The sequence below is a fragment of the Populus euphratica genome, unplaced genomic scaffold (genome assembly GCF_000495115.2).
Source record: "Populus euphratica unplaced genomic scaffold, PopEup_1.0 scaffold175.1, whole genome shotgun sequence".
Classification (NCBI taxonomy): domain Eukaryota; kingdom Viridiplantae; phylum Streptophyta; class Magnoliopsida; order Malpighiales; family Salicaceae; genus Populus; species Populus euphratica.
In genome coordinates this window covers 274,633-302,513 of record NW_011500057.1, presented here as the reverse complement: position 1 = coordinate 302,513, position 27,881 = coordinate 274,633, and the positions used below count along the sequence as shown (strand labels likewise).

Genomic DNA, 27,881 nt, shown 5'->3' with positions numbered 1-27,881 from the left:
TTGTTGTTGTTGTTATTGTTATTGTTATTGTTGTTGTATTATTGTTATTTATAATTTGTACAAATAACCTCCCTGTGGTTCGACCCCGGTCTTGCCGGGTTATTTATTACTTCGACACTCCTGCACTTGGGAGAAGACATCAACCTTTTAGTCGTGTCAAAGTACAATAAAAAAAATAGAACAAAAAAAAATGAAGAAATTTGGGTCCAGCTTGCATAGTTTTTAGACACAGTTTAATAAAAAATTTAGATTTTAAGTTTTGATTAAGTTATTGAGTTGTTAAAATTATTTAAAAAAATTAAAATAATATTATTTTAGTAAAAATTAGTTAGCTAATTCCAACTGTATTTTTAACTAAGTATTGTCAAGTTAATCCATCAAATCATATTTAGTTTTTTTTGTTTTTTTAACTTGATCAAATTTTAATTTTAGATTGATCGAGTTTCAGATTAATTTATCTAAAAGAGTTAGTTTTTAAAACTATATTATTTTTATCATATTTTGATTTGAGAATGAGTGATTTAAAGTATTACATGGATTTTTTTATAAAATATTTAAAAAAATATTTTTAAAAATTTTATTAAATCAACTTAAATTCACCAGAATTCATCCGTAAAATCCAGAATCAGGCTCTCTAGCTTGATTAGCTTTCAAATCGCGTTTAATAATAATTACAGGGAAATTGTTGCGCGGTATGTGGATGCTAGGGTATCACTAGCCCCCCTGTCCGAAGCAAATCAAGAGAGGGGATCATGTCTCCAATTTATTTATTTATTAATTTTTTAAATTAAAAAATGGTTAAAATAGTTAAGAAATAATAAAAAAGCCATTCAAAAATTTTGGTGGTTTTTTTTAATTTATAGTGAAAAAAAATTACTTTCGCTTTTAAGTGAAGGTATGTTTTTTTGAAAATGACCGAAGCTAAGTCATCGAACCATTAGTGAACTTGAAAATTAATTATGTAAACGTAGATATTTATTATTATCAAGTGAAAAAATAATAATTTATTAAGTACAGTGAAAAAAAAAGGAACGAAATAAAAGGGAAAAAAATAAAAAAAATTGGATCCAACTTGCATAGTTTTTAGACTCAATTTAACAAAAAATCTAGATTTTTATTTTTAATGAGGTTATTGAATTGTTAAAATCATTTAAAAAAATCAAAATAATATTATTTTAATAAAAGATGGTTAGCTGATTATTACTATATTTTTAACTAAGTTTTACAGAATCAATACATCAAATTATATTTAATTTTTTTTTTAATTTAGTTCAATTTTAATTTTAGATCAATCAAATCTTATATCAACCTATCTGAAAGAACTAAAAGAACCGAATTTTAAAATTATATTAGTTTTATTGTATTTTGAATTGAGAATTGGATGATTAAAAATATTATTTATTTATAAATATATTAAAATAATATATATTTTTATTTTTAAAAAAATATTTTTAATATTAATATATAAAAAATTTACTTTATACGTCCGTGTCATAAATTTAGAATATTTTATAATTTCTCCTAGACAATGATTGTGGTCTTCTTTTTTAAAAGTTTTTTTTTTTTTTCCTCTTTTTACAAGAAAGCAACGCAACTAAAGGGAGCATGAGCTGGCATTTTTAAAAAGGACAACAAGCGTCTAATTGTCGTTGGATACACGTACTTTTATCCCTGTTGTCGAGCTGGAGCACCTCATTGATATTTATTTGCATCTGAGGAATATTATTGGAGCCACCAGAGACATGTCAAATTTATTGATTAATTATAGCTCAGTCCTTGTAGTTTATAAAAACTAATAAATTACTCCTCGTACTTTTAGAAATTATACATTTAATTCTCATGTTTTCTTTAATATATTTAAACTTGCTACTGCCATTTATACCCTTTTTTTCCTTACAAGATAGAGAGTGAGAGAGGGAGAAGCGGAAAAGATGGGAAATTTTATTAAAAAATTAGACATTCTTGAAGGGGAAAGAAATGAGCTAATTTGGTAAATGTTGATAATAAGATTATTTAATTATTTATACTACTGTAGAGACCAATTAACTAGTTTCACTAAACTATAGTTATTAAGTTATAGTAACTCTTAAAGTTATGAATAAAAATTAAATGAGTGAGTCATAACCTTATCCTTATATATTTCTCAAACAAATAATTCAATACATGTAATATATTTCTCAAACAAATAATTCAATACACGTAATTTTTAAAATAATTTATTAATTAATTAATTCACCATATTTGATTGTCATGTCAGGGATAATAATAGAAAAATCGATGTCAGCATAGGGCAAGCATTAAGTTATTCAAATTCAGCTTCAATAAGTTCATTTTAGTTTTTTCGGTGAAAAAAATTCTCTCAACCAAATCGTGGTACGGATTTTTAATCGCTTTTAAAAAATAGAATACAACCTTTTTTGTATGAATGCTATGATTATTGGTAATTTTTATCATCTTTCATGGTTGTCTGAAAAAAAAAAATATAATGATATCCCAAGGATTAAAGTAGTTTTAAAATGAGATTTACATATTAGATAATTAATTAATATTTTAATTTTGATAATATAATTTATTCTTTTTAGTTAAAAAGGTTCGTGGTTGATGTCTAACTAATACTTGTAAAATATCCTCGCTAATAAATTTAGAAACCCTCTAATATTAAATAAGTATTTTATAAAAAAAAATAATATTTTTTAGAAAGATTCTAAAAATAAATATATAGTTAGGAATAAAGATTGAAACCTTGATTTATTTAAAAATCTAATGAGTATTTATAGTCCATACTCCTTATCATCTAATGAAGGGAATAATTAAAATGTCATCTCTCTACAATAGTATAAAAACATCTCTCATATATCAAAGAGAAAAATACTCCTAAGTTATCAAAGAGAAATATCTGACTTGTCAAATAAATTTTTTTATTTATTTATTAAAAAAAAAATATCTCTCTAATTCTTCAAAATCTCATGGTCCAATACAAAACCTAAACCTGATAAGAATGCTAAAAACATTTGTTCTTAGGCTCATCACTAAAATGAGGTTAAGGGTGACAAGTTCAGTAGTCCATAATATTTTTACATGTACGAGCTTAATTTTTAGTCGGGCTAAAAAATATTGGATTATTATTTTAGCTCTAATTTTTAAAAAACAGATCAAGATAAAAATAAAACGTATTAATCTATCAAACTCATTTTAAAGTTCCAGGTTGTTATGAAATAACATCAAATATATAAGGATTTAAACATCAAAGTCACATAATGGATTTATAAACCATGATGAAAATTTAATTCATTTAGAAACTATTTTTTTTGAAAAAAAAGAGAAATTATTATTTTTTATTTATTTAAAAAAGGAGCACAAGATAAAATATCAACTCAATAACAAGATAAAAAAAAAGTAAAAATAAATAAATAAATAAAAGGGATGTGATTTTTTTGGTACGTGCATTGATATTTATAGTATATCTATTAGTGCAGTTTACACCATATTTTTATCTAATAATTTTAGAACCCTCTAATATTAAATAAGTATTTTATAGAGAAAAAAATAATAATATTTTTTAGAAAGATTCTAAAAATAAATATATAGTTAGGAATAAAGATTGAAACCTTAATTTATTTAAAAATCTAATGAGTATTTGTTCCTTATCATCTGGTGAAGGGAATAATTAAAACGTCATTTCTCTACAGTAGTATAAAAACATCTCTCATATATCAAAGAGAAAAATACTCCTAAGTTATCAAAAAAAAAAAATATTTTTGACTTGTCAAATGATTTTTTTTTTTATTTATTAGAGAAAAAATATCTCTCTAATTCTTCAAAATCTCATGGTCCAATACAAAACCTAAACCTGATAAGAATGCTAAAAACATTTGTTCTTAGGCTCATCACTAAAATGAGGTTAAGGGTGACAAGTTCAGTAGTCCATAATATTTTTACATGTACGAGCTTAATTTTTAGTCGGGCTAAAAAATATTGGATTATTATTTTAGCTCTAATTTTTAAAAAACAGATCAAGATAAAAATAAAACGTATTAATCTATCAAACTCATTTTAAAGTTCCAGGTTGTTATGAAATAACATCAAATATATAAGGATTTAAACATCAAAGTCACATAATGGATTTATAAACCATGATGAAAATTTAATTTATTTAGAAACAATTTTTTTTTGAAAAAAAAGAGAAACTATTTTATTTTTGAAAAAAAAGAGAAGGAGCACAAAATAAAATATCAACTCAATAACAAGATAAAAAAAAAGTAAAAAAACAAGAAAAAATAAAAGGAATGTGATTTTTTTGATACGTGCATTGATATTTATAGTATATCTATTAGTGCAATTTACACCATATTTTAATTTTAAAAGTGTTTTATTAATTAAAATATATAGCAGTTTTACATAAATCTTATTAAAAGTTATATTTTAAAACTTTATGTCAAAAAAAGTTTTTCTTAAATTTAATTTTCTAAATCATAATCACAAAGGTTATTATACAACGCTCAAACATACATTAAAGTGATAGCTAGAGGGTGCTTGAATGATGATGATTGCTGTAGGCTGGTGGTTGAGATGATGACTGTACATGTGTTAATTTGTTGATGAGCGAGGAATTAATCCTCTTAAAAAAGAAGAAGCGTAATTCAGAGAAGCAGGGGAAATATGCACGATTTAATCGGGCTTATTTAAGCTTTGCCGGGCTTCTTAAGCCAGCTAGGCACATGTATATTTATATCAATATTATATTATTATATAAAAAACATATCAGCATATATGTCTTGGTTTTCTATTGAAATGATAACTAAAACTATTTTAGAAAAGTAAAAAATCAAAATTTAATTCAAGATAAAAAAAAAACAAATAATTAGTTGCGTAAAACACATGTTTTGAGCAATTATACCAAACAAAAAAAACTAAAAATATTTTAGATTAGTAAAAAATCCAAAATTTAATTCAAGAAAAAAAACGGATAATTTGATTTTACTAGGATTAGTTTTTCAATCAAAAAACTGAATAGGGATTAGTTCATATCAGAAAAAGAATATATAGGGATTAGTTAATTATTTTTAAAAAATTTAGCAACTAAATTATTTATGTCTTGAGAATACAAGAACTAAATTATAATTTACCCGACTTTAAATTCTGATTTGAGCAACCGAGGGAGGTGCAAGAGTAGGGAGAGAGAGAGAGAGAGAGAGAGAGAGACGCAAAGCATATAGGAGCAGCAGTCCTCCATTTTCTCTCAAAGAGTAAAAGCCTGCGTTGAATAGAAGAAAGCAAGACCGAACAATCTCTCTGTCTCTCTAAAATCTTGTTCTACCCTTGTCTTGCCTTTGTTATTTTTGCCTCGACCGATCCCTAGAAGAAGAAGCACAATCATGGTGAGTAGCCCTTTACTTGTTTCGATCTGTGGCACTGCTATCTGTTTTTAAGTGACGACTGAGATGACCGTCGATGCTCTAGATCTGAGACTTGATCTCTAATTTGACGGCAGCGGCAGATTCAAATGGCGTCGCCTTTTGTCCCTGTGCTTGCACCACTATTCCGCTAGATCTGACGCCACTAGTTGATACTGTTAATTTTAATCATTCATGTGTCCGATGCTCCATTTCGTGTATTTATTTTTTCATAGTGGTCCTATCCGAACAGTAGTTAAACTCAGTGCTGTGTTTCTTTGAATTTATAGATAGTGCGGCTTTTTGTCCGATCTAGTCATCTTGTTTTGTAAATTATCGTAGGTTACTTGTATAATCTCTGATTGTTTTTTTATTTGCTAGATGCCAGGATTTATGGTTCAGCTGATCACCAAATAATCTTGAAATGTGATTTAATAGACCAAAACTCCAAAAAAAAAAAAATTCTTCAACGTGATCCCTTTATCATCCTGATCTGTTCGAGTTTTTGAAAGCTTCGATGGACTAGTGTCATAAATTCGAATGTTATTTGTTCGGATATGTGATCCATGGTTTATAAACTGCACCTGCTTATGTGATATCTCTTCTACCAAGGCTTATCTCGTCAATAAGAAGGAATTGAGGAAATAATAATAGAGGGAGGGTCTCTGCTGTCAGGAGCCTCGAGGAAGCTGTTGCCTGAGTGCGTTTTGTTTTCTTTGCTTTTCTGTCTCACCTTGTGTTATTTAACTCCGTGTGTGTGCAGGCCAACGCAGCATCTGGTATGGCTGTGCATGATGACTGCAAGCTGAAGTTCTTGGAGCTGAAGGCGAAAAGAACTTACCGCTTCATAGTTTATAAGATTGAGGAAAAGCAAAAGCAGGTTATTGTGGAAAAGCTTGGTGAGCCTGCCCAAAGCTATGAAGATTTTACTGCAAGCCTCCCTGCTGATGAGTGTCGCTATGCTGTTTATGATTTTGATTTTGTGACTGAAGAGAATGTCCAGAAGAGCAGAATTTTCTTCATTGCATGGTAATGACATTGAACATCGTTTATATGCACACGCGATCACATAACCATTTATTATTTTTGGGACTTCACTTGTAAGTTTTGCTCATCATTTTCTCTGTGGTTTACAAAGGTCCCCTGACACATCACGGGTGAGAAGCAAGATGATTTATGCTAGTTCCAAGGACAGGTTCAAGAGAGAACTAGATGGCATTCAGGTAGAATTGCAGGCAACTGATCCAACTGAAATGGGTCTTGATGTCATCAAGAGCCGTGCCAGCTAAATGCATGTCTCCAAATTTCGCAGTGGAGAGTTTGATGCCCTCTACATTTGAGCGAAATGTTTATAGCTTGTGGCAGTGAACCTGACTGAATTATGAGATTGGTTTGTTTGCTTGAGTTTTACCCTACAATCCTCTTCTGGAACCAATCCGGTGATTTTGGTTCTATATTTATGATCCGGCATGTAATGATCTAAAGGGATGTGTGTTTCCTTATAGCTATGTTCACAATCTTCGGTGCACCGTCTTCTGATGGTAGAGAAACCGGGCTTTGTTTCTACAACTTTGCAAATGGATGTTTCACTCTTTTTCAGATTTTTTTTTTCACGACTGTTTAATGCAGAGTCCTGGCATTTGTCATTGAAGTGTTGGTATTGATGGTTCATTTTATACATGGATGTGGTACTAACCAAAAGTAGTCTGCTTTTCTTCTACAATAATTTCTTTCCCCGGATACCTGCAACTAATTGTTTCTATGGCGATGGAAAGTAGCTGGTAAAGTGTTTGCTGATATTCCTGTAAATATTTTTGACAAGAATTAGTTGTTGGAGCCCTGGCTCTTTGGCACCGCTGGTGGATGCTTTCTCCGAAAAGAACATGTCAATGCTGATGTAGAGAGTACATGTAATGTACGTGCATCCTTCTAAGTTTAACAAGAAAATGTTTCGGCATTGCATTTGTTATTTGTGCTGAAAACACATGTTTCCAAATCCTATTTTGTTTAGTGTCCTCCGAGACTCGTATATTTCTTACTTTCCGAAGAGGTGGCGAGAAAAGATGAGTGCTTCCATTAGAAACAAAAGTTTTCTGCTGTCTTCCTATTGACAAGCGCGTCAGTCTCGCGTATTCTTCCGCTCACAATATCTTCAATTTGGGCGGTAGGAAATCATGCTGCCCTTGTTGCTTGTCTTCACCATGTTCACTTCGTTTCTCTCCCAAGTCCTAAATCAAACGACAGAAGTTTGGGTTCACCATCTTATTTTCTCCACTAGTTGACGAGGCCTTCCCAAAATTTCAAATTTCTACGCCTTCGTTTGACACAACAACAAATGTAAAGTTGCACTTTAGTAATCAACGTGATCGATCGAAATTTATAGACCAGTGTGCCATGAGAAACGGTCGTTTAAAAATGGAAAATTAGGCTTCTAAAAATCTTTTAAGATGTTGCCAACCCATTTCTCAGCGCTGAATATCAATATTGCTGTGAGAAGTTTGAAAAAGAAGCTATTTTAAGTGGCACATAAATTGATGGCGAAGACAGAAATGATTGGGGCTAAGTTATTGTATGAAAATAACAGCTTCCACAAAGAATCATTGCAAGTTATGACAGGCCTGAACAGCGGGCTGCCAAAATTTACTAGCAGATTCTGATGAATAAAATGGCAAAGCTTCTTTCAGCTTCATACCGGTTATCCTATAATACAAACTACGTGAAAAAATGTCTATATCTGTTTGGCAATATAATAATTAGCGCCTAAGCTCCAGGAACAACGTTCCATCTTTAAGACCATCTCACTCGCATAGGATCTCTGCCAGGTTTTCACTAAACAATACACCGTTCCACTAATTTTCAGGCATGACTGGGTGGGTAGAAATAGAAAACTTCCTTGAAGCTCCATGACTAAGAGCATTGTGTGTAGCCTGATTTGGCTTCACGCCCCTTCTTATCATGTCATCTCGCAACTCAAAAGCCTTTCCCAGTTCTCCTGCAATGCAGCAACCATATATCAAAAAATTGTACGCTAGTGTATCAGGCTTCAGACCCTTATTTAGCATCGTGTCCCACAATTCAATAGCTCCAACTAAATTACCCCTTCTACAGCACTGATATATAATTGTAGAATAAGTAATGCAATCTGGAAAAATAGCGTTGTCTATCATTTCATCCAGGAGCTTGGTTGCCTCCTCAACCCTGCCCAATTTGCAAAAGCCACGGACAAGTATATTATAGGAAACAGTGTTTGCTAAAAGCCCTTTAAGCATATCATTATGCAGCTGAACAGCTTTCTCCATGCTCCCTTCCCTGGCGAGGTGATCAAGGAAACAACAATAGGTAACGTGATTTGGAGTTGAATTGCTAACTAGCATTTCCTTCCAAAGAAGCTCAGCCTTATCCATGAGTCCTGCTTTGCATAATTCATTTATCAGGGTAGTGTAGGTCACAATGTTTGGAGTACATCCTTCATCAATCATTATATCCCAAATTCCAAATGCCTTCTTAACACTCCCAGCTTTGCTGTACCCATCAATCATGCTTGTATATATTACTTTATCAGGCCTCAATCTCTGGTCATGCATATTCTTCAAAAGCCCAAATACTGCACTTGTATCTTGTTCTTTTATAGTTCCATCTATGAGTACAGCATAACACACAAGATCCATGTCTACTCCTCTCTTTACCATCTCGCGACAAACACCCAATGCATCTCTCAATCTGCCTTCTTTGCAGTAACCATGTAGAAGAGCGCTGTAACACATCTCATTTAACTTAAAATGCTCTCTGTGAAGGTCATCAATAAACTTTTTTGCCTCACATACTCTACCAGTAGAACAAAGACTGCTTATTAGAGGCCTATAAGTATATGTATCTGGAACAAGACCCTTTTGTACCATTTGATTGAGCAATTCAAAGGCTTTTACCGTGTTTCCTTCCTTACAGTGTCCTTCTATCATAACATTATAAGTCACCTCATTTGGCATCATGTTCTGCTCTAACATTTCATCAAACAATCTAATAGCATCAGTCATCCTATTTGCTCGAAAAAGAGCAGATATTAGTGTGGTAAATGTGTACGTGTTTGGTGCAATGCCCTTCCCAGTCATCTCGTGATACAGCCTGAATGCCTCATGCAACTTGCCTTTGTTGCAGTATCCACTTATTAATGATGTGTAGGATACCACAGTAGGTTTCAATCCTTTATCAATCATCTCATCAAAAAAAGACACCGCTGCACTCAAATTCCCCAACTTGCAGTGACCATTTATCAAGGAATTGTAGGGATAGACTGTGATTTTAATCCCTGCCATGATCATTTTACCAAGAAAATGAATTGCAGTATCCAGTTTTCCCCTTCTACAAAATGAATCGATCAAAATAGAATAAGTGACATCATTTGCACATAAGCCCTTCTCTCCCATTTCCTTGAAAAGCAACTCTGCTTCATCAAATTTACCATCTTTACATAAAGAATTGATTAATGCATTGTAGACAAATAAACTAGGCATCGCCCCAACTTTCTTCACCCTGTTAACCAAATCAAAAGCATCGACTACCTTCCCCTTCCTCCTCAACCCTTCAACAAGACTTGACAAAGCTGCTTCAGTTGGAACAAACCCCAACTCAATCATTTCATCCATTACCCCTGCACCAACCTCAAACTCTTGCACTTTACATAATCCAAGAACTAATGTACAATATGTAACCTCGCTAGCTGTCAATCCCTTTTGAATAAGACAATTCTTGACCTCAACAGCCTCCCAAACTCTCTTGTTCTTGCATAGCCCATGAATTAACACATTATACACTACTACATTCAAATCGCTAGACTCCATTCGCTGAATCATTTCCTTGGCCTTGGTAAAATTCTTCATCTCACAGAAACTTCGAATTACTGCCACATAAATATAAATGTCAGGCCTAATACCCGTACTCAAAATCTCACCAAACAACACTAAAACCATATCGACTCGCCTGATCTTGACAAGCCCATTTAAAACTTCACCCAAGGTCCTAACTTGAGGCATCAATTCACGCTGCCTCATCAACCTGAATATCAAAACACTATCAAACATTCTCTTCTCCTGCACATAACTCTGAATCAACAAATCAAAACCCAAACTAGATATGAAGTCACATTTCTCGAAACAGTCCAAGAGAGCCTCAAAAACCTCTCTTGGATCCAAACCCCCACGAAGAAGCAGCGTTTGCAAAAGCGAAGAAGCAGGCCAGAATAAATTAGCATTAACAAGGGCATGAATTAGAATACAGAAGGACATGGTAGAGTGGTTAAAGTTTTTGTGCAAACCCAAGAAGTTAAAAAACCTCAAGGCTAACCTGGTATCATCTAGAGTAAGCAACAAGACCTTCTCAACATGGTGAGGCTTTAATTTAGTTGAAATGAACGGATCGTTAAAAGCGATTTTCCAGCTTTCCTTTCCTCGAACGATGTTCCTGAGGGTCGCTATGAATTGCGAGTCCTTGACGTCATTGTCTTGAATAGCAGAGGTGCAGTACAAGTGTCTGGGCTTTGTTTGGAAGATGGGGATGGGGTTTAAGACCAATCTATGAGGGTGAAAGCGATGGAATTTCATTCTTTTTAAGGAATTGAATATACAAGATGGACGAGAGAGCTTTCTTCCACTTCTCCCCAACGAAAAATGGAGTTCAGCTCGGTCAGTCATGAAGCGAAGTGAAAATGTAAAGGCGAGCAAATAGATGGCATGAAAAGTGTGAGAATTTTGGGCTCAATGGAGCCCGTATTACAGGATGGGTCGGGTCACTTTTCTTATGGGCTTCATCCACGACATCAACCTAAGACCGGTCTAATCTCCATATATCCAAGCCCTGAGCCCACACTATCTATTAATCTACCCCTCTTCCATGGTCAACGCTTTTTAAGGACCGTGGTCTCGACGCCATTCGAATATATGATTATTTTTAGAAAATATTCGAGATGATAAGAGTATTTTTGCAGTCAAATGAAATTACAAAAACTCAAAATCATTAGATTATTATAAAAATTGGGAATTCACATTCTTTTTAAAACGGGAGGAATTTTAGATGTGAAGAAATTTCTTTTTTTTTTTTTTACATAATTTACATTAAATTGACAAGAATATCATTATTTTTAATTGAAAATGACACAAAGACTTTGGATGCTAGTTTACATGTGTTTGCTGTAAAATAAATTTAAACACTAGATGTATATTTTGATTATTTTAATGTGATAGTGAAATAAGACAAACTTGAGGTCAAGTTAGATGTTTAATTTTCAAGAATAAAACACTAAACTTGCTCGTGTAATTTCTTTTTTTATTTGTCAATTATATATAATTAAACTCAAGGAAAACATGTTACGCATTTTTCATTTAATTTCAACCAAGCATGAATCTTATATTTCAACAAAACATCTAAAATTTCACACGTCAAATATTCCATTCAAAACATATTTTTTATTTATTTCTAATAAAATTAAAAAAAAACTAAAAATTATCATTTTAAACATGTTTATAAGATTAGATCTAACAAATCAACTTTGTAACTTGTTAACTCAAAAGAAAAGTTTATTTATTTCTAATAAAATTAAAAAAAATCTAAAAATTATCATTTTAAACATATTTATAAGATTAGATCTAACAAACCAACAATCAACTTTGTAACTTGTTAACTTAAAAGAAAATCAAGGTGGTTATCCCTATAAAATGTTTACCTCAGGCTGGATGAATAAGTTTAAAAAATAAAAATAAAAAGGTGTTGCTATGTTTTTACTTTCAAGTCAAATATTGAGTTGATCCAGATCAATTCTTAACTCATAATTTTGATTTTGATGTTTTTAATAAAATTGGATTGATCTAAGTAAATTTATTTTAATATTTTGAATCTACAACTCAGATCATGAGATCATAATAATTTTATAAAAAAATTAAAATAAATTATAAAATTTAATTTTCAATCAACTCAATATTAAAAAAAAAATAAAAATAATAATAATAATAATTCAAGTCAATATAAGTTAATTTGCAAAATTCATGATTGAAGTCACGAGACCAAGATAACCTTATAAAAAGTAAATAAAAAAAAGCATGAATCTAAAAAATAAAATTAAAAAAATAATAATAATAAATAATTCAAGTCAATATAAGTTAATTTACAAAATTCATGATTGAAGTCACGAGACCAGGCTAACTTTATAAAAAGTAAATAAAAAAAAGCATGAATCTAATTCTCAATTAATTTAATATTAAATAAAAAAATACTAAAAAACAATTCAATTTATCTCAAACCTGTGAATCAAGAGTTATAAAATTGGAATAATTTTATAAAAAATACATAAAATAACAAATCGAGTTAACTCAAGCCAATATTTCAAGCTTGCGATTCGGGTCACAAGACCAAAATAATCCCATAAAAAACAAATAAAATAAATTTTGAAGCTAGATTTCCAATAAATTCATTATTGAATTATGAAATTTGAAACAAATTCAATCTAAAAAGAAACACAATAAAATGACTTGAGTTTATCCGAGTGAACTTATAAAGCTCGTGACTCGGATTATGATACCCGTATAATTTTATAAAACACAAACCAAAATAAATAACACAGCCTTATTTCCGTATAATTTTATAAAACACAAACCAAAACAAATAACACAGCCTTATTCATAATTAACCTAATATTTAAGATGTTGAAGAATGAAGTAAAAAAAATCAATTAAAAAAATAAAAAAAATTAAATTAACCTGTTAAATTTATAACACAATTCAAGAAACTAAAATAATCACATTGAAAATACAATAAATTATAAAAAAAATTCAAAAAACAAAAAAAACAAGATAAAAAACTACTACAATAAATTATATTACACTTAACAATGCGCTTGAAAAAGAATCTTTTTTAATTTTTAATTTCTGTACATCTTTTTTTAAGAAAAAAGTCAAAATGATTTTTGGAATTATTATTGTTTTTCCTGGAATTCCTTTTTTTTTTTTGGCTTTCTATTTAGTTTTTTAAGGAACACTTTAGTCCCTCATTATAATTTTTTGTTTCAGACAAGTTCAATATTCGATCCATGACCACTCCACTTGAAAAAGACAAAAACACAAAAAGAAATTCAGGACGTGTAATGAAGCAACAGCGAAAAACCCAAAAAGCTCGAAATGGCGTCGCCCGGACTCGAACCGGAGACCTTCAGGGTGTTAGACTGACGTGATAACCAACTACACCACGACACCTAGTTGGTTGTTTGAGCTAAATAATGATATAAATAATACAAACAAAAGCAAATAGTTTGAAGATATAAAGAGGGCGTAAAGGAAATTGCCTTCTCCACCACCTCTTTAGAGTTAATACACCTTGAGCATCTCTGAATCACGGCTCTCGTCCTTCGAGGAAACCTGCCCTCCTCCTCCTCCTAGTAGATCAAACTCTTCCTCTCTTCCTCTCTTGCTTTCTTCATCTTATTTTTCTTATTCTAAGTTAAAACAAAGAAAAAAGCAACATGTCAAGCGCTTTGGATATGTCCCTCGACGATATCATAAAAAATAGCAAAAAGCCCGGATCCGGTAACTTCCGGGGCCGTGGTCGAGGCCACCCTTCAGGAGCCGGTCCTGCTCGCCGCTTCCCTAACCGCGCCGCCAATCGTTCAGCTCCTTATACCGCCGCTAAGGTGCACACACTTGCTCTCTTGAAAATCAGCTACAATGAGTTTCAATATTTTGTTTTTTTAATAATTTTTTTCTTTGTTGTTCTCAGGCTCCGGAAAGCACGTGGCAACACGACATGTTCAGGGATCAATCAGGTCGGACCTCCTCTTTAGAAGGAGCAAAGCTCTATATTTCCAATTTAGATTATGGAGTCTCTAACGAGGACATCAAGGTAATTTTCAATTTTTTGCGTTATGGATCTGGATTGCTCTATCAATTTCAAATTTCCCTCTAATTACTATAATTATGTAAGTAAATTGAAGGTTAATCATGTTTAAATTTAGTGTATTGTTTTAGTAATGATAGATAGATTAACTATGTACAGGAATTGTTTTTGGAAGTGGGTGAACTGAAGAGGTATTCGATCCATTACGATCGGAGTGGCAGATCGAAGGTATCTAACTCAAGCTTGGCATAACCTACGTACTTTTGATGGATTCTTTGTGTCCTGTTTTGGTTTAGAAACCTCTTTTTTTTAGGGAACGGCAGAAGTTGTCTTCGCACGACAAGCTGAAGCTGTCGCTGCTGTTAAGAGATACAACAATGTTCAGCTTGATGGGAAACCGATGAAGATAGAGATTGTGGGAACAAATTTTGTTGCTCCTCCTGCGCCTCTGGCTGCTAATGCTGCTTTTGGAAATTCTAATGGAGTTTCTGGACGGTAATAACTCCCCTCCTACTCTGGTCTTTGTCGCTTGTCTACTGTAAAATCCTAATTATGGTTTATAAAAGAGCAAACTTCTGAGATTTTCTTTTTCTTGGTAGCCTGTTGTCAACTGTGTTGTTCATTGTTACTGTGATCTCGGTGAATGTGTCATCTGCTGAAAAAACGTGTTGGAAACTTGTGATTTTGATATTGTCATTGGTTGCTAATGTTGTGCAATTATGCCTTGTTGCTGCTGAATTGCTTTTAGAATTTTTGTTCGACATTTATTTCTCTTGTTATAGGAAAATGTGGTCTAATTTTGAGACTTGCTGGCCAATCACGGTACATTATGTGCATTGTTTCATAATTTTATACAGTATGATTATCTGCTGGTCAATTAAGTATTTACTTATATATATTTCTCACGTTAAAGGCTCTTTTCCCCTTAAACATATGATCTTGATATATTGTATTGGTGTGCATGCTTTTGGTAGTAGTGGGCTTTTTGTGCATTGGTTTGTTAGAACTTAAAAGTTAGTCTGACTGACATTTGTGTATGGTAGATGCTTTTTCTCCCTTTGAGGTATGGATTTTGTCAGGCATGTCAAAATATCATAATGGTGTCTTTGCATTGAGTCTATCATTTCATGCCTTCATTGAATTCAATTTTTCAATTTAAAATAAAACCTCAGAGCTCTCTTTTATGTTTCTTTTCTAGATTTAATTTCTAATTGATTTCACTCAAAAAACCTATCCAAAAATCAAGTTTGCATGTTGTTGTCACCCACTACATTGTGGAGTTAAAACATGAAAATGGATTTGTGACAAGCACAATCTTGCAACCTCATTATTTAACTGTGACTTTGGAGGGGAATATTTAAGCAAGGGGAATTTATAGTTTCATTAAATTTCTTGCAAATGAGATTATGTTTGAGAAATATAAAGTATCTGCTAAGGTTTATTTATTTTTCCTTTTCTCTTTCCTTGCTGAAATTGGAACATTTATGTCTCTTATTTTCGAGTCCAAATCTGACAGAATTATTGATGAATGATTTTCACACACCTCTTTCAGTAATTCATCAACATATAAATACAGAAGAAGTTAAGAAGGTTTGTTACAGATTCTAGAGATTGCAATTGATATATAGAACCAAGAAAGATTTAAACTAATCAATTTTGAATGAGTTATAGCATTATCCTAGGACGAACAATAACATAAGTTAGTTAGAACACACATTAGTCTTCTGTTATGCCCCGCCAAGATGGAGTACGGGTGAGAACTCCAATCTTGGATTTGAAATGAATGAATCGTTGTCTAGGAAGAGGCTTGGTAAGAGTATCAACATGTTGATCTTCAGAGTAATCATGACCAACACGGAGAACACCACTTTGGACTTGATCATGAATAAAATGGAAGTCAATAGCAACACGCTTCATTCTTGAGTGAAAAACCGGGTTGGAACAAAGTTGGGTAACCCCAACATTTTCACAATAAATGACCGGAAAACAGGGAAGCTGAATACCAAGATTAGTTAAAAGTGAACAAAGCCAATTTAGTTCAACAACAATATTGGCAACAAAGCAATATTCTGCCTCTGTGGATGATCTGGCCATGGTCCGTTGCTTTTTAAAGCTCCAGGAAATAAGAATTTCTCCAAGATAAACAACATAGGCCCTTGTGGAGCAGAACATGTTTTTGTCACCAGCCCAATCAACATCAGAGAAGGCGTGCAAACTGAGAGAGGAGTAAAAAAAAACATGTAAATTAATGGACGAGTTATGACAAAGTTGTAAACCATCATCAATAGTACCACACAAATAGCATAAGAGTCGTGGATCAATGCTCAGTTGTTGAGCAATGCATATACTGGGAGAGTTTGTTGACAGCTAAGGCATTATCTGGCCTGATGATGAGTAGATACTGAAGGCTGCCTACCACTTGACGATACTTAGATGGATCACATAGAGGAGTGCTTGAATTTAACATGAGAGGGTGACTTGTTGGGATTGGAGTGAGCTTAGACTTGGCATTAGACATACGAGTATGAGTTAAAAGGTCCTTAATATATCGCTGTTGAGAAAGTAACACTATTTTTGTTGGAGACAACCTTGACACCTAAAAAATAAGTTAAGAGGCCAAGATCCTTAAGTGAAAAACGATGAGCTAGAGTTGTGACAAATTGATTGACAATGGCAGTAGTGTTACCCGTAAGGATAATGTCATCAACATCCACAAGAGGATATATGATATGAACAACGACATTGTAGACAAATAGAGAAGAATCAACATGTGAAATTGTAAATCCTGAAGCAAGAAGAAAATTGTGCAGTCTTTGATACCAAGCTCGAGGTGCTTGTTCTAGACCATAAATTGCTTTCCTGCATACATGTGTTGAGTGGTCTTTATCAATAAATCCTAGTGGTTGAGACATGTATACAGTTTCAAAAAGGTTGCCTTAAACGAAAGCATTGTTGACATCAAGCTGTCTTAAATACCAGCCACGGCTGATAGCAATACTAAGTACAACACAAATGGATGTTGGTTTGACCACAAGGCGGAATGTGCCATGAAAATCAATTTTAGGATGTTGGTAAAAGCCTTTGGCTACAAGACAAGCTTTGAACCTGTCAATAGTATCATCAAAGTTACATTTAGTTTGAAAAATCCACTTACAGCCAGCTAGGACTTGGTGTCTTTGGGGGAACTAAGTGCCATGTGCCATTTTGAACCAAAGCATCATACTCATCCGACATTGCCCGACACCATTTAGGATTTTTTGGAGCTTGGGTCACTGTGTCGGGTTCAAGGTCATGGGCTTTGGAGAGTTGATTGTGAAGGTTCATCTTTTATTGAGGTTTGTAGATGTTCTTGGTCAGGTGGTCATGCTGTGAGTGGTTTGAGTGTGAGTTTCAGGTGGGTGCGAGTTGGAAGTTTGGTTGGGGGGGTTTGAACATATGGGACGCACAATGTCGCGTGAGTTTATGGTGCCGGAGGTGATAGGCATGAGGGATATCACTGGAGCTTCACAAGAGAGTTGTTGAGGAGCATGATGGAGTGGCGAGAACAGAGTTGTGGAGGATACTGTAAGGGGTTTTTTGGGAACCAAGTGGCAACATAGTTAGGTTGAGGACGAATGGAAACGAGGACTCAACAAACTTAACATGCCTAGAGACATAGATTTTAGAAGTGGAGGGATCAAGACAGTAATATGCACTTTGAGTTAAGGAATAGCCAATGAACACACATGGTTTGGAACATGAATCTAGTTTATGAGTGGTACAAGGAGGAAGCCAGGTGTAACAAAGACAGCCAAAGATATGTAATTTGGAGTAATTAGGAGCTGTTCCGAAAATTGTTTCATATGGGGAGGAGAGATGGAGGGTTGGAGTAGGCATTCAATTGATTAAATAAACAGATGTGGCAAATGCATTTGACCACTAAGGTAGAGGAAGAGAGGCATGAGTAAGGCTAAACTAGTTTCCACAATATGGAGATGATGTCTTTTAGAAAAACCATTGTTCAGATGTATTCACCACCATTATCAAAATATAAAGTCTTGATGGTTCTGTTGAAGTACTTTTCAACAATGGTTTTAAATCAAATAAAAATTGGTTTGACATCTGATTTTTGTTTTAGAGGGTAAAACCATACATATTTGGTGAAGTGACCAAGAAAGATGACATGGTATTTAAACTACTGATGACATAGCATTTAAACCCATCAGTAGAGATTATTGGTGAGGTCCAAACATGAGAAAAAAAAGTCTCTAAAGGATGAGATGAGAGGATTTGGAGAATGACAATTTATTGCTTTTATTACATAAACAAGAATTACAAAAAGAATTAGAGGAAAAAAGAGGAGGAAGAGCCTAGTTTATTATTGGAAATATTAAGTTTTAAAATTAAAAGAGCTGGATGTTCGAGTCTATGGTGCCATGTAGAGGAGGAAGTCTGTATGCTAGCAAATGCAAGAATCAGGGAGGAGACTAGCCACTCATACACACCATCTTTAGTGTGGCCCTGGTGCAAAGATCCTTCACAATAAAAAACGATGATAAGAATTCAATAGAAACATTGTTTGTATGAAAAAATTGAGAAATGGAAATGAGATTCTTTTTCATTGCATGAATACAAAGAACATTGTTTAATTGAAAGGAGTTGCGTGTGTGTTTTGGGAGAGAGGTAGAACTAGTTTAGGTAATTGGGATATCTGAGCCATCTCTAATCATAATGTCATTTGAGCCAGTGCATGGAGTATGCAGGGAAGGATTGCTAAAGTCAGAGGTAACATGGTGCAAAGCTCCACTGTCTAAGAGCTAGGTTGGTTCAGTAACCAGCAACATAATGTGCACATGGTTGCCATGGTGAGGTTGGATGAGTGGATGAAGTTGGGGAGTTGTTGGGCGTGAGTTAATTGGAACCAGTTGAAAGTAGGGGCACCTTTCGGCTGTGTGGCCTTGTAGTCTGCAGATTTGGAAATATCCTAAGTATGGACTAAAGGGATGATTGCTAGGAGATGAAGATGGTCCACCATTTGATGGTGTGGAATACCGATTGGTATTATTGTTGGATGGACACCAAGAACTATGAGAGCTGGAGCTCGAATGAGGTCGCCACGATGTTGTGCTTCAGCTGGTGGGACTTGTAGTAGCTGGGAAGGGAGATGGTTCTGGCCTCCTTGTTTGTAATGAGGCTTCAAAGTTGAGCATTTTTTCATGAAGTTCAAAGTTAATTGAGGAATCTCTGGCTTGAACAACACGAACCAGTTCCTTGTAATTAACTCCAAGACCATCTAGGACTTCCTCTATGAGATCCTATGTATCAAGTGAGACTCCAAGAAGAGCCAGTTCATCAAATCATGCTTTTATGGTTTGTAAAAATTCAGACACGCTTTTAGAACCTTTTGTAAGGTTCTAAAGTTGAGTCTTAATATGTTTAATGCGTCCAAGAGAGGGCTTGGTGTAAGTGTTCGCCAAGATAGTCCATGCTTCACGTGAAGCTTTGGATTGAGCAATGAATGGAATAATGGTGACGGAGAGGGAGCCAATGATGGCATTGAGAATGAGCTGGAGCTGGTCTTTTCTGATCCAGAGAATGTGTTCTGGATTAGGGATGGTGGTGTTATTGTGAGGGAGGTTGGCGGGTGGACATGGTTTCAATCCATCAATATAGCCTAGAAGGTCATACCTAATGAATGAGGTTTGAAACTGCAATTTCCAGGAGATGTATTTGCTGGATTGTAGTTTTAATGGTGATAAGGGTATTATGAGTTTCATTGTCGTTGTGAATGATGGTGTGAGAAGAGTTGATGGCCATGAGTGAGAGAAAGCTAAGAAAGAAAGAGAAAAATTGGCTATCACTTAGATAAGCTTTGATATAATGACAGAATTATTGATGAATGATTTTCACACCTCTTTCATTAATTCATCAATGTATAAATACAGAAGTTAAGAAGGTTTGTTACAGATTCTAGAGATTGCAATTGATATATACAGCTAAGAAAGATTTAAACAAAACAATTGTGAATGATTCATAGCATTATCCTAGGACTAACAATAACAGAAGCTAGTTAGAACATGCATTAGTCTTCTGTTAAAATCAAAGTAAGATAGGAATATTTCAAGCTTATTAATATGCATGTAGTCATTTTGTAGCAGAGATTATGAATGAAAGTGCAACTGTTTGGTTATCATTTAAGGAGTGATTCCGCAATCTCTAGGGTGATGCTTAGGTTTTCTTTCCTATAGGCGTGAGTCCTAGAAATCCTAGTGTGATGCTAGCAGCCTCACACATTTATCCATATTTCAGTTTTAAAATATCAAATCCTTTTCGTCTTTGATCTAAACCCTAAAATATCCAATTTTCCCGACTCTAACCTACCACAAAACACTTGTAGGACAAAATAAAATATGCCCTGAATCATTTAGATCCTCTTATAATCACCTCTTTGTGAAATTATTTATTTTTATCTTTTAATTTGGTTGAGTCATGTGCTTCAATGATTCAAGATGTACCTGAATTACAAAACATGTATTCATATCTGGCTCATCAAGCCATTCATCCAGTTTTGTGTGTGATTTAGAGTTGATAGTTGATTCTTGAGATTTGTACAATGAATTGGAAGATTCTTAATTCTATGTTGATATGTGAGTGAAAAACAATTCCATTGATCATCCAATCATATGTTTCTTTTTAACAAAGGGAAAAACGACCTAAACTTGTTATTAATTGAACTATTATTGTATACTAGACTGATACATGTTGGTATGTGTCCTTGCTCAGAGAACTGTATAAGAATTGTGATTGTTCTTACTTGTTCATTCATGGGTTCACGTGGTTATTCTGCAGTGGACGGGGTAGGGGTGGTGCACTGGGAAGACTGCGTGGCGGTGGTGTTGGTGGCAGCGGCGGCGGCGGGCGTGGATTTGGAAGGGGACGCGGACGTGGAAGGGGCCGTGGTGAAAAGGTATCTGCTGAAGATCTTGATGCAGATTTGGAAAAGTATCATTCAGAAGCTATGCAGATAAATTGAAGTCATTCCTGGTGTCTTGTTGGTTGGTCCAACATCTTTCTTTCATTGCTTTTGTGTGCTCGATCATGCAGCAATGGAACTATCCTCTATGTCTCAGCCAAGTCGTCTTAGTGATTTCACAAATACTTCTTAGAGAGAACTATCGTAATCTTTATTGTGGAATTTTGGGGCTGTTATCATGTAATGTTCGGTTAATGGAGAGCTATCTGTATGTAATGTACTGTTGCTTTTTGTTTGGTTAGCTTTTGTGATTTTATAAGTTGGGGTAGGGAGTAGAGCTATTTTCTTGTTTTTTCTTAGACGAAGAAAATGGTGTCTGCAAGGAGTGGAGAACCGAACTTTGACAGGAACTGCCCGATGCTCTAATGTCTACCGGTTGCATCGTCATCATAAAATCAGGGGGATAAGAATGGAGGTAGATTTCTTCATATTTCTTCCATTGAAATGGATTGTCTTTAACTGTTAGCGCAGACCCCTTGTTAACGTTCTTAATGGCTAGGTTCTTGTTCAAGTTCATCTATTCTGTGCAGTGAAATATCCGTTCCTTGATTGTTTCATGTCCTGCTGATGTAGCTTATTGTAGTGTGAACTGGCATCTCTACTTCATTCAACCTGCTGATGTTGAAAACATAGGTGGATATAGAAGTTGGAATATGGTTTGCAGTTTGAATGGCAGTGGGTGCTGGTTAAACTACACTGACATGTGAGAACTTTGCTTTGCCATTTCTTTTGGGCTGTAGAAGCTATTTGATTCTGCTTATTAGCGGGTTTCAAGCTGTTTTCTGGTTCATCTATTGCTCCATTTGGAATGCAGTATTACAGCTAACAGCAATTCTGGCTGCAGTCATTCCGGCAGCTTATGACTGCTATTGTGTATAAGTGAATTAGGTAGGAGAAGCCTGGGAGTGAGAGCTAGTTTTACGTGGATGCCCTGAATCTCCTGATACCTAGCCTGCCTTTATTTCTGAACTCAGCTGGTACACCCTTAAGAGTCCGTTATGTTTGCTGCAAATCATCTTGGACCAGAGGGTAAGTCTTAACAGCTCTTGAATTGCATTTTGAAAGCTTAAGTTGCATCCATCAATGAAGCCTCTTGTCATTGCTCTTCTCTCCATCAATGTGCCGGAGCATGTCTTTTATACCATAGGTGTTTTACATGTCCGCTTCAAAAAAGAAAAAACAGAGAGGCTATAGCTCCCTCTCCGTCAAGCTCACACGCTGTTCCTGAACAGAAATTGGTTAACGTCAGGTTATTCTCCACCAATTTTTCTGGAATCAGGCTGCTTTTCCACAGTTTTTCTTCCCATGTTCCTTGCGGATCTTGCCACCGCAGTTCCATGTCCATTCAAACACCGTTACATCTTTTTCGGAGTTCAAATTTAACCGTACTTTTAAGTTCAGTACAGCCCTGACCGGTGCTTTGAAAATAACATGCATATGCTTTTCTGGAAGCATTCCATTCAAACACCGTTACTTCAAATAAACTTGACCAATTGGAATAATGTTAAGAATACAATTTAGTTATGCATCCAATTATAATATACATGTTAGAAAACTAACATGTATATGGAAATTACCCTCAAAAGACTAAAACGAGAGGGTAACTCAAGCAAAGGGAAAGCACTTGTACAACACAAAATAACATGAAATGCTACACGTTCAAGCTGAAAGTGCAAGTGTAAGCTTTAGGGGAGCTGGTTTTGGCATCAGGTCTAGCAGTTCTTTGGCTCTCTCAGCTTATCCCATCTAGAAAACAACACCCTCAGCAGAGAATAGAATACGGCCTTGATGCAAGATATTATGAAGTTCCAACATGATGACGGCCAGTACCATGGATATAGCAGTCGAAAAAACAGGCTTATGAAATGGCGAGGATACCGTCCAACCTGTGGCGGACAATTAATATCATTGCCAAAGACATGACAGGTATGCACTAGGAATGTGGAATCATGCATCAACTGAAGTTTCTTTTCCAAGCCAATAATTTTTCAGGCATGATAAAAAAAGCTGTAAATGCACCTCATCATCTCAAGCATCGTATCATTTGATACAAATACCACATTGCATAAAAAATGACTTGTTGATTATAAATTCAATACCTAAATATGCACTTTCATGACAGTTCATTAATGAAATTTGCCAGGTAACTGGGTAGACGCCACTAGCAACCAGGGAAAAAAACACTCACGGGGAAAAGCAAATCCAAAGCATCCCAGGCAGCATGACGGACAGCTCTAGTGGGATACATTGGACCGCCAGGAGAAGTAAAGCTATACAAACATGCCTTTAATCTTGTACTTGTGGTCATTCTCAATTCCATGCCTGCAGAAATTAATTACACTACCCTACTCAGAATAACATGCAATTATATCAGGTCAGTTCAATGTTAGACACTATTTTTTGGAAAGAGATGAATAATACCACCTTGGAGAACTTTAATTTGTGAAAGGTAATGCAATAGAACTGGCTCCACCTTTAACTTTTGAAGCTGACAAGCAAAAGAATTTGGAGACCATATGAACACGCAAATGTATTCTCTACAGGCAAGAAAGTAAACCCACTCATCAAAAACAAATGCCCTAAGGACTGAATATAGAATATACCTGATCTGCAAGTTCAATAACAAAGAAGTCTGCGGGACCACCAACCAAGAAAGCATTTGGAAAAATAGGAAATTGTTTTAAGAAGCTGTCGATCTTGTCAACTGCATAGATCATATAAGAAAATGACAACCCATTTGTTGTTGAAGATTGAATCTATACAATTTATACAGCTTACCTGAGTTGTAAAAGAGTATGAACCTTGAGAGTAAAAGAAACAGTTCCCTCTGGGCCTGATTTAATGGAAGACTGACATTATTTTGCAATGCAAACGCTGTTCATGGAAATTTTCACTACATATGCCAACTAAATGATAATTTCAAAGTCCACGCCATAATATTTCTAGGCGTGCAATCAAAGGCAAGCATGCAGAAAAAAAAAGCCATGTACGAGTGAAAAATCAATGCCTGACCTGCACTGGAATTCTGTTCAACCGCATAGGCTCCAAGGCAACTTCCTCAAGGAGATACTGAAATTAACAAGGACAACGGTTAAGGAGGAAGATGAAATAATTACACAGAGACTGTAATTCTACCATGTATATCCAGTAGGAGGGATTACATTACATTGTTGGAAGGACACTTGCCTGAAATAGGGACTGGAAATGCCTTTTGTTTGTTTGGATGTCAATCCTGCAAAGTTTTACCAGGTTCAAGTCATTGTTCCATGCTTGGAATGTGAGAATAGAATATGCAGCGATATATCTTCAACCCAACAACATGGAAAGGGTAAATACGTTGTTTGTCAAATCCAAGTGTACGATTCTAATGATGGCTTGTTTGTACAGTAATTAACTGGACATGCAACTTTTATCAACAGCACTCAATAATATGTGAAACTTTACTAGAAACTTCTAGAAACTTATGATATTAAGGCACTCCACTACTTTGGTTTGCCATGTCTCCCTCTGAAAAAATGGATTTTCAGTGGTGGTACCAAATTTTGGATGTGAGAGATCCAGAAATTTGGTTCAAGATAAAAGGAAAAGAAAAGGCAAGGATGGACTCAGCTAATGTAATGTTAAGCCACTTAGAATATCAGGAATTAAAGTTAGCACAATCAAACAACTTAAGAGGTTACCAGAAGCTAAATGAATAGCAAAATTCCTTTTCCTTTCTTCATTTCTTTTTTCCTGAACCATTTCTACAATGAATGGTAGGACACCTTAACCTCTTTTCTTTTGGAAAAATATAATCCCCTTCACAGAATGGCATATACCGCTTGCTCTAAGCAGTTACAATTTTAATCAGTTGTGATCCAATAGTCAAAGCACCAATTTCCCTAAACTAAATTGATTTCATATTACAACCCAAACCCATCTGGAAACAAGAAGAAAAAGAAAAAAACATATGAAGTAAATAGAATTCTGAATCTCGGAGAGTGTCACCTTCAAAATTAACAATATTTCCCCATCTATATTCAGGAAAAAGAAAAGGCACATAGAGAATAAAACTCACAATTCCTTTAATAGTTCATGTATTGATCAACATGATAGACAGAGTTCCCAACATTCATTAGTAATTAGCAGCTCAATTCAACTTCAAAATCCTTTGATTCCTAGTAGCCACCAAATGACTACCATTCAAAGCTTGCTGATATTCTTACCACAAAACATTTGTAGCACCTTGAACAAGAGCAGATGAGAAACGAACAAGTACTTCAGTATTATCCAGCTGAGCTTCAAAAAGCTGCAGAAAACATGAGTGCAACTCGATGTTATATGGTCACCACTGATGGAATATAGAACTATAATTTCCCATAAGATTTTAATGTTTCAAATAAATCTGGATGGTCAACATAAAAAAAGAAACATAAACTTTCAAATTGCATTCATGCAACCCATATAATAACCTTCAACTACACACACATCTGAATTCAACAAAAACACAGATTCAAGAAATAAACTTAACTAAATTATTGCTCAAGTTTCAAACCACTTATTTTTTTTTTAAATAGCAGCACCTTCCCAAATCAAGTGAAAACCCAAAATGTATGTCATTTAAGCCCAAACTTGAATATAATAACTTCTAATTTTGAACAATAACACATTAATGATGAAACAAGGCCTAATCTAACCGTAGAAGCCACAAAACATGGTTTACACGTTAGGAATCTCTGCCAAAGATCCAAGACATGTCAAATGTGAAAATAGCGTCTACCCTGGGATACAAGACACTATTGGTATCTCTTAAATCCACAATTTTTGTGAATAGTGGTTAATAATAGCAGTCGTGCACCTTAAGGAAAAAATTTGAAATATAAAGAAATCTAGCATAGATTGAGAAACAAACATTTTTTTTTTCTTTTCCTTCACACCTAAAAGAGAAATTTCGACCCCTTTTCATTTCCACGTTTTCCATTGCAAGCAATTCTATATTATATTTCATCAAGTTTAGAAAAGTCAAAATTACAACCTACCAGAGCCTACACTGTTTTGTCATTGGGAAGTTCAAATAAATTGCATTGCAGCGAAGGAACAGCAAACAATAGATCAACTTGACGACCTACATATGCAACGAATACAGACAGCAGCAAAGAAGAAATCTTGAGAGGCTTTCTTGCTTGACATTCAACAAGCAACCAGGCGTGGAAAATAAGGGTGTTTATATCAAGCTCTCAAAAGACTTGTTGTGTTGTGATCCTTTGTGGATGAAAAATAGAACAAACATTACTGGAACTCAGCCAAGATTGCATACCCATTTATGGAACAAAAGAGCGAAAATATGTGATGCAAATGACTGGCTCCAGAGTTGGACAATCAAATGAAGAATTTGTTTTCCACTCGCAGGCACCCAAACATAATAATCAGCAAGCACATCGTAAAAGCACAATTGGCCATCAGCAGCAGCTTCAGCAGGAGAAATTTCATCTTCTTCCCTGCTGAAAATTATACCTGTGTTCGATGTCAACGCAAGAAAAAATCCAGTGGTTATGGAACAATAAAAAATGTGCATAATATAATAGGCAAAAATGAGAAACAACAACAACCCATTAACACAAATTGATAAAAACATCTAGTTTTAACTGACCTCGAGCACGATCATCAACTTCCAAAGCAATGTCAGCAAACAATTCTTGTAACAAGTTCCGTCTCTGAGATGCAGAAGCTAGTGCCTGCAATTGGTTACTAAAACATCACGTAATTTTTTTTTTTATGGAATAAGGACACTCAATCTTACTCTGTAAAACAAACATTGGATTGATTCTCAAGCAAGAAATGAAAAAAAAAAAAACCCACCCACCCTATAGCTCTCTAGCTAAGCAAATTCTCTATTAGGACAAAAAATTATCAAATCTTGATTTAAATCTGAGTATAAAAAACTTTCCTTAATCCGCTTGACTACATGATGACGATGGTAAACAAAAGGATCCAAAATAAAGAAATAGAAAATAGAGTGCAAGAGAAGGAAGGAACCCTTTGCAGCTTTTTCTCGATTTCAACGGTGAGAGCCTTCAGATAAGATGAACTTCCAGTTCCTGGCGTCGTTAAACTTGTCTCTTCCATTTTCATTTCTTTATCTAACTTACTATCTTAACAACAATCTTTAACCATTGGATCCCAAAATCTCCCTCCCTAGCCTGATAAATAAATTCCGACCCAAGAAAACAATCAAATTCTCGTCTCTTGCGAAACTAAACGAGAGGCTTCTCTCCCTCCTGCATTCAATTCGATAATCTAGAACACAGCTTCTTTTTTAATTTTTAAAGGGGATTATGGGATTTGTCACTGTTTGGTCTTGACGAGACCGGGCACGGTAGTTACAATAATGATTATATCGCTCGTCAAAGGTAACGGTGGTCGCTTTGGATTATGTTAGGAGGATAAATTAGGAGTTAATTATAACTTAGCCCCGTAGTTAATCAAAACTAATGAATTAGTCCTTGCGGTGTAATAAATCCTTAAGTAGTCACTCGACATGTTGATTATCATCATCCATTCCCAATAAGTATTGTTCTTTTTGTCCAAATACACCTCTTTTCCTGATAGAATCTTATCAACTT

General features: G+C 34.5%; 5 protein-coding genes and 1 non-coding gene across 8 annotated transcripts in view; 2 read left to right on the top strand and 4 right to left on the bottom strand.

Moving 5' to 3' along the window:
* Positions 1 to 4,270, bottom strand: part of LOC105107900 (Ras-related small GTP-binding family protein) — a 29,595-nt gene extending 25,325 nt beyond the window's left edge. Inside the window, exon 1 of the mRNA XM_011001986.1 lies at positions 4,255 to 4,270. The gene's annotated coding sequence lies outside the window, so the exon portion shown is untranslated. The remainder of the gene's footprint in view (positions 1 to 4,254) is intronic.
* An 892-nt stretch (positions 4,271 to 5,162) lies between these two features.
* LOC105107899 (actin-depolymerizing factor 2) lies at positions 5,163 to 7,088 on the top strand. The gene is made up of 3 exons (XM_011001984.1): positions 5,163 to 5,378; positions 6,157 to 6,422; positions 6,532 to 7,088. Exons 1-3 carry the CDS (start codon positions 5,376 to 5,378, stop codon positions 6,680 to 6,682), a joined length of 420 nt encoding a protein of 139 aa, XP_011000286.1. The 5' UTR covers positions 5,163 to 5,375; the 3' UTR covers positions 6,683 to 7,088.
* An 816-nt stretch (positions 7,089 to 7,904) lies between these two features.
* Positions 7,905 to 11,101, bottom strand: LOC105107898 (Pentatricopeptide repeat (PPR) superfamily protein). Of its 2 annotated transcripts, XM_011001982.1 has the most exons (2): positions 10,734 to 11,101; positions 7,905 to 10,445 (listed from the first exon to the last, which is right to left on the bottom strand). In XM_011001982.1, the coding sequence occupies exons 1-2, from the start codon at positions 11,078 to 11,080 to the stop codon at positions 8,243 to 8,245; spliced, it is 2,550 nt and encodes an 849-aa protein (XP_011000284.1). In that variant the 5' UTR covers positions 11,081 to 11,101; the 3' UTR covers positions 7,905 to 8,242. The 2 variants fall into 2 exon arrangements, with proteins under 2 accessions (XP_011000284.1, XP_011000283.1); XM_011001981.1 differs by having other exon boundaries at positions 7,905 to 11,101.
* A 2,455-nt stretch (positions 11,102 to 13,556) lies between these two features.
* TRNAV-AAC (transfer RNA valine (anticodon AAC)) lies at positions 13,557 to 13,630 on the bottom strand. Its single transcript has one exon. It is a non-coding gene; the product is annotated as a tRNA-Val (tRNA).
* Positions 13,631 to 13,710: 80 nt separating this feature from the next.
* On the top strand, positions 13,711 to 21,836 carry LOC105107897 (RNA-binding (RRM/RBD/RNP motifs) family protein). The gene is made up of 5 exons (XM_011001980.1): positions 13,711 to 14,064; positions 14,151 to 14,273; positions 14,427 to 14,495; positions 14,581 to 14,762; positions 21,096 to 21,836. The coding sequence occupies exons 1-5, from the start codon at positions 13,897 to 13,899 to the stop codon at positions 21,277 to 21,279; spliced, it is 726 nt and encodes a 241-aa protein (XP_011000282.1). The 5' UTR covers positions 13,711 to 13,896; the 3' UTR covers positions 21,280 to 21,836.
* An 897-nt stretch (positions 21,837 to 22,733) lies between these two features.
* Positions 22,734 to 27,613, bottom strand: LOC105107895 (K-stimulated pyrophosphate-energized sodium pump protein). Of its 2 annotated transcripts, XM_011001977.1 has the most exons (11): positions 27,295 to 27,609; positions 26,909 to 26,993; positions 26,576 to 26,772; positions 25,485 to 25,567; positions 24,466 to 24,511; positions 24,292 to 24,348; positions 24,058 to 24,112; positions 23,883 to 23,983; positions 23,704 to 23,767; positions 23,468 to 23,601; positions 22,734 to 23,165 (listed from the first exon to the last, which is right to left on the bottom strand). In XM_011001977.1, exons 1-11 carry the CDS (start codon positions 27,388 to 27,390, stop codon positions 22,992 to 22,994), a joined length of 1,092 nt encoding a protein of 363 aa, XP_011000279.1. In that variant the 5' UTR covers positions 27,391 to 27,609; the 3' UTR covers positions 22,734 to 22,991. The 2 variants fall into 2 exon arrangements, with proteins under 2 accessions (XP_011000279.1, XP_011000280.1); XM_011001978.1 differs by lacking the exons at positions 23,468 to 23,601; positions 23,704 to 23,767 and having other exon boundaries at positions 27,295 to 27,613.
* Between the last annotated feature and the right edge of the window lie 268 nt (positions 27,614 to 27,881).

Bases quoted from the DNA above. Each gene is read 5' to 3' on its own strand.
- LOC105107897 (XM_011001980.1), top strand. From the start codon at position 13,897: ATGTCAAGCGCTTTGGATATGTCCCTCGACGATATCATAAAAAATAGC. The intron at 14,274-14,426 runs GTAATTTTCAAT...AACTATGTACAG, and splicing joins TCTCTAACGAGGACATCAAG to GAATTGTTTTTGGAAGTGGG. The intron at 14,496-14,580 runs GTATCTAACTCA...TCTTTTTTTTAG, and splicing joins ATCGGAGTGGCAGATCGAAG to GGAACGGCAGAAGTTGTCTT.
- LOC105107898 (XM_011001981.1), bottom strand. From the start codon at position 11,080: ATGACTGACCGAGCTGAACTCCATTTTTCGTTGGGGAGAAGTGGAAGA.
- LOC105107899 (XM_011001984.1), top strand. The intron at 6,423-6,531 runs GTAATGACATTG...TGGTTTACAAAG, and splicing joins AGAATTTTCTTCATTGCATG to GTCCCCTGACACATCACGGG.
- LOC105107895 (XM_011001977.1), bottom strand. From the start codon at position 27,390: ATGAAAATGGAAGAGACAAGTTTAACGACGCCAGGAACTGGAAGTTCA. The intron at 24,113-24,291 runs GTCAGGCATTGA...CCATTAAATCAG, and splicing joins TGAACAGAATTCCAGTGCAG to GCCCAGAGGGAACTGTTTCT. The intron at 23,602-23,703 runs GTGGTATTATTC...TAATTTCTGCAG, and splicing joins ACAAATTAAAGTTCTCCAAG to GCATGGAATTGAGAATGACC.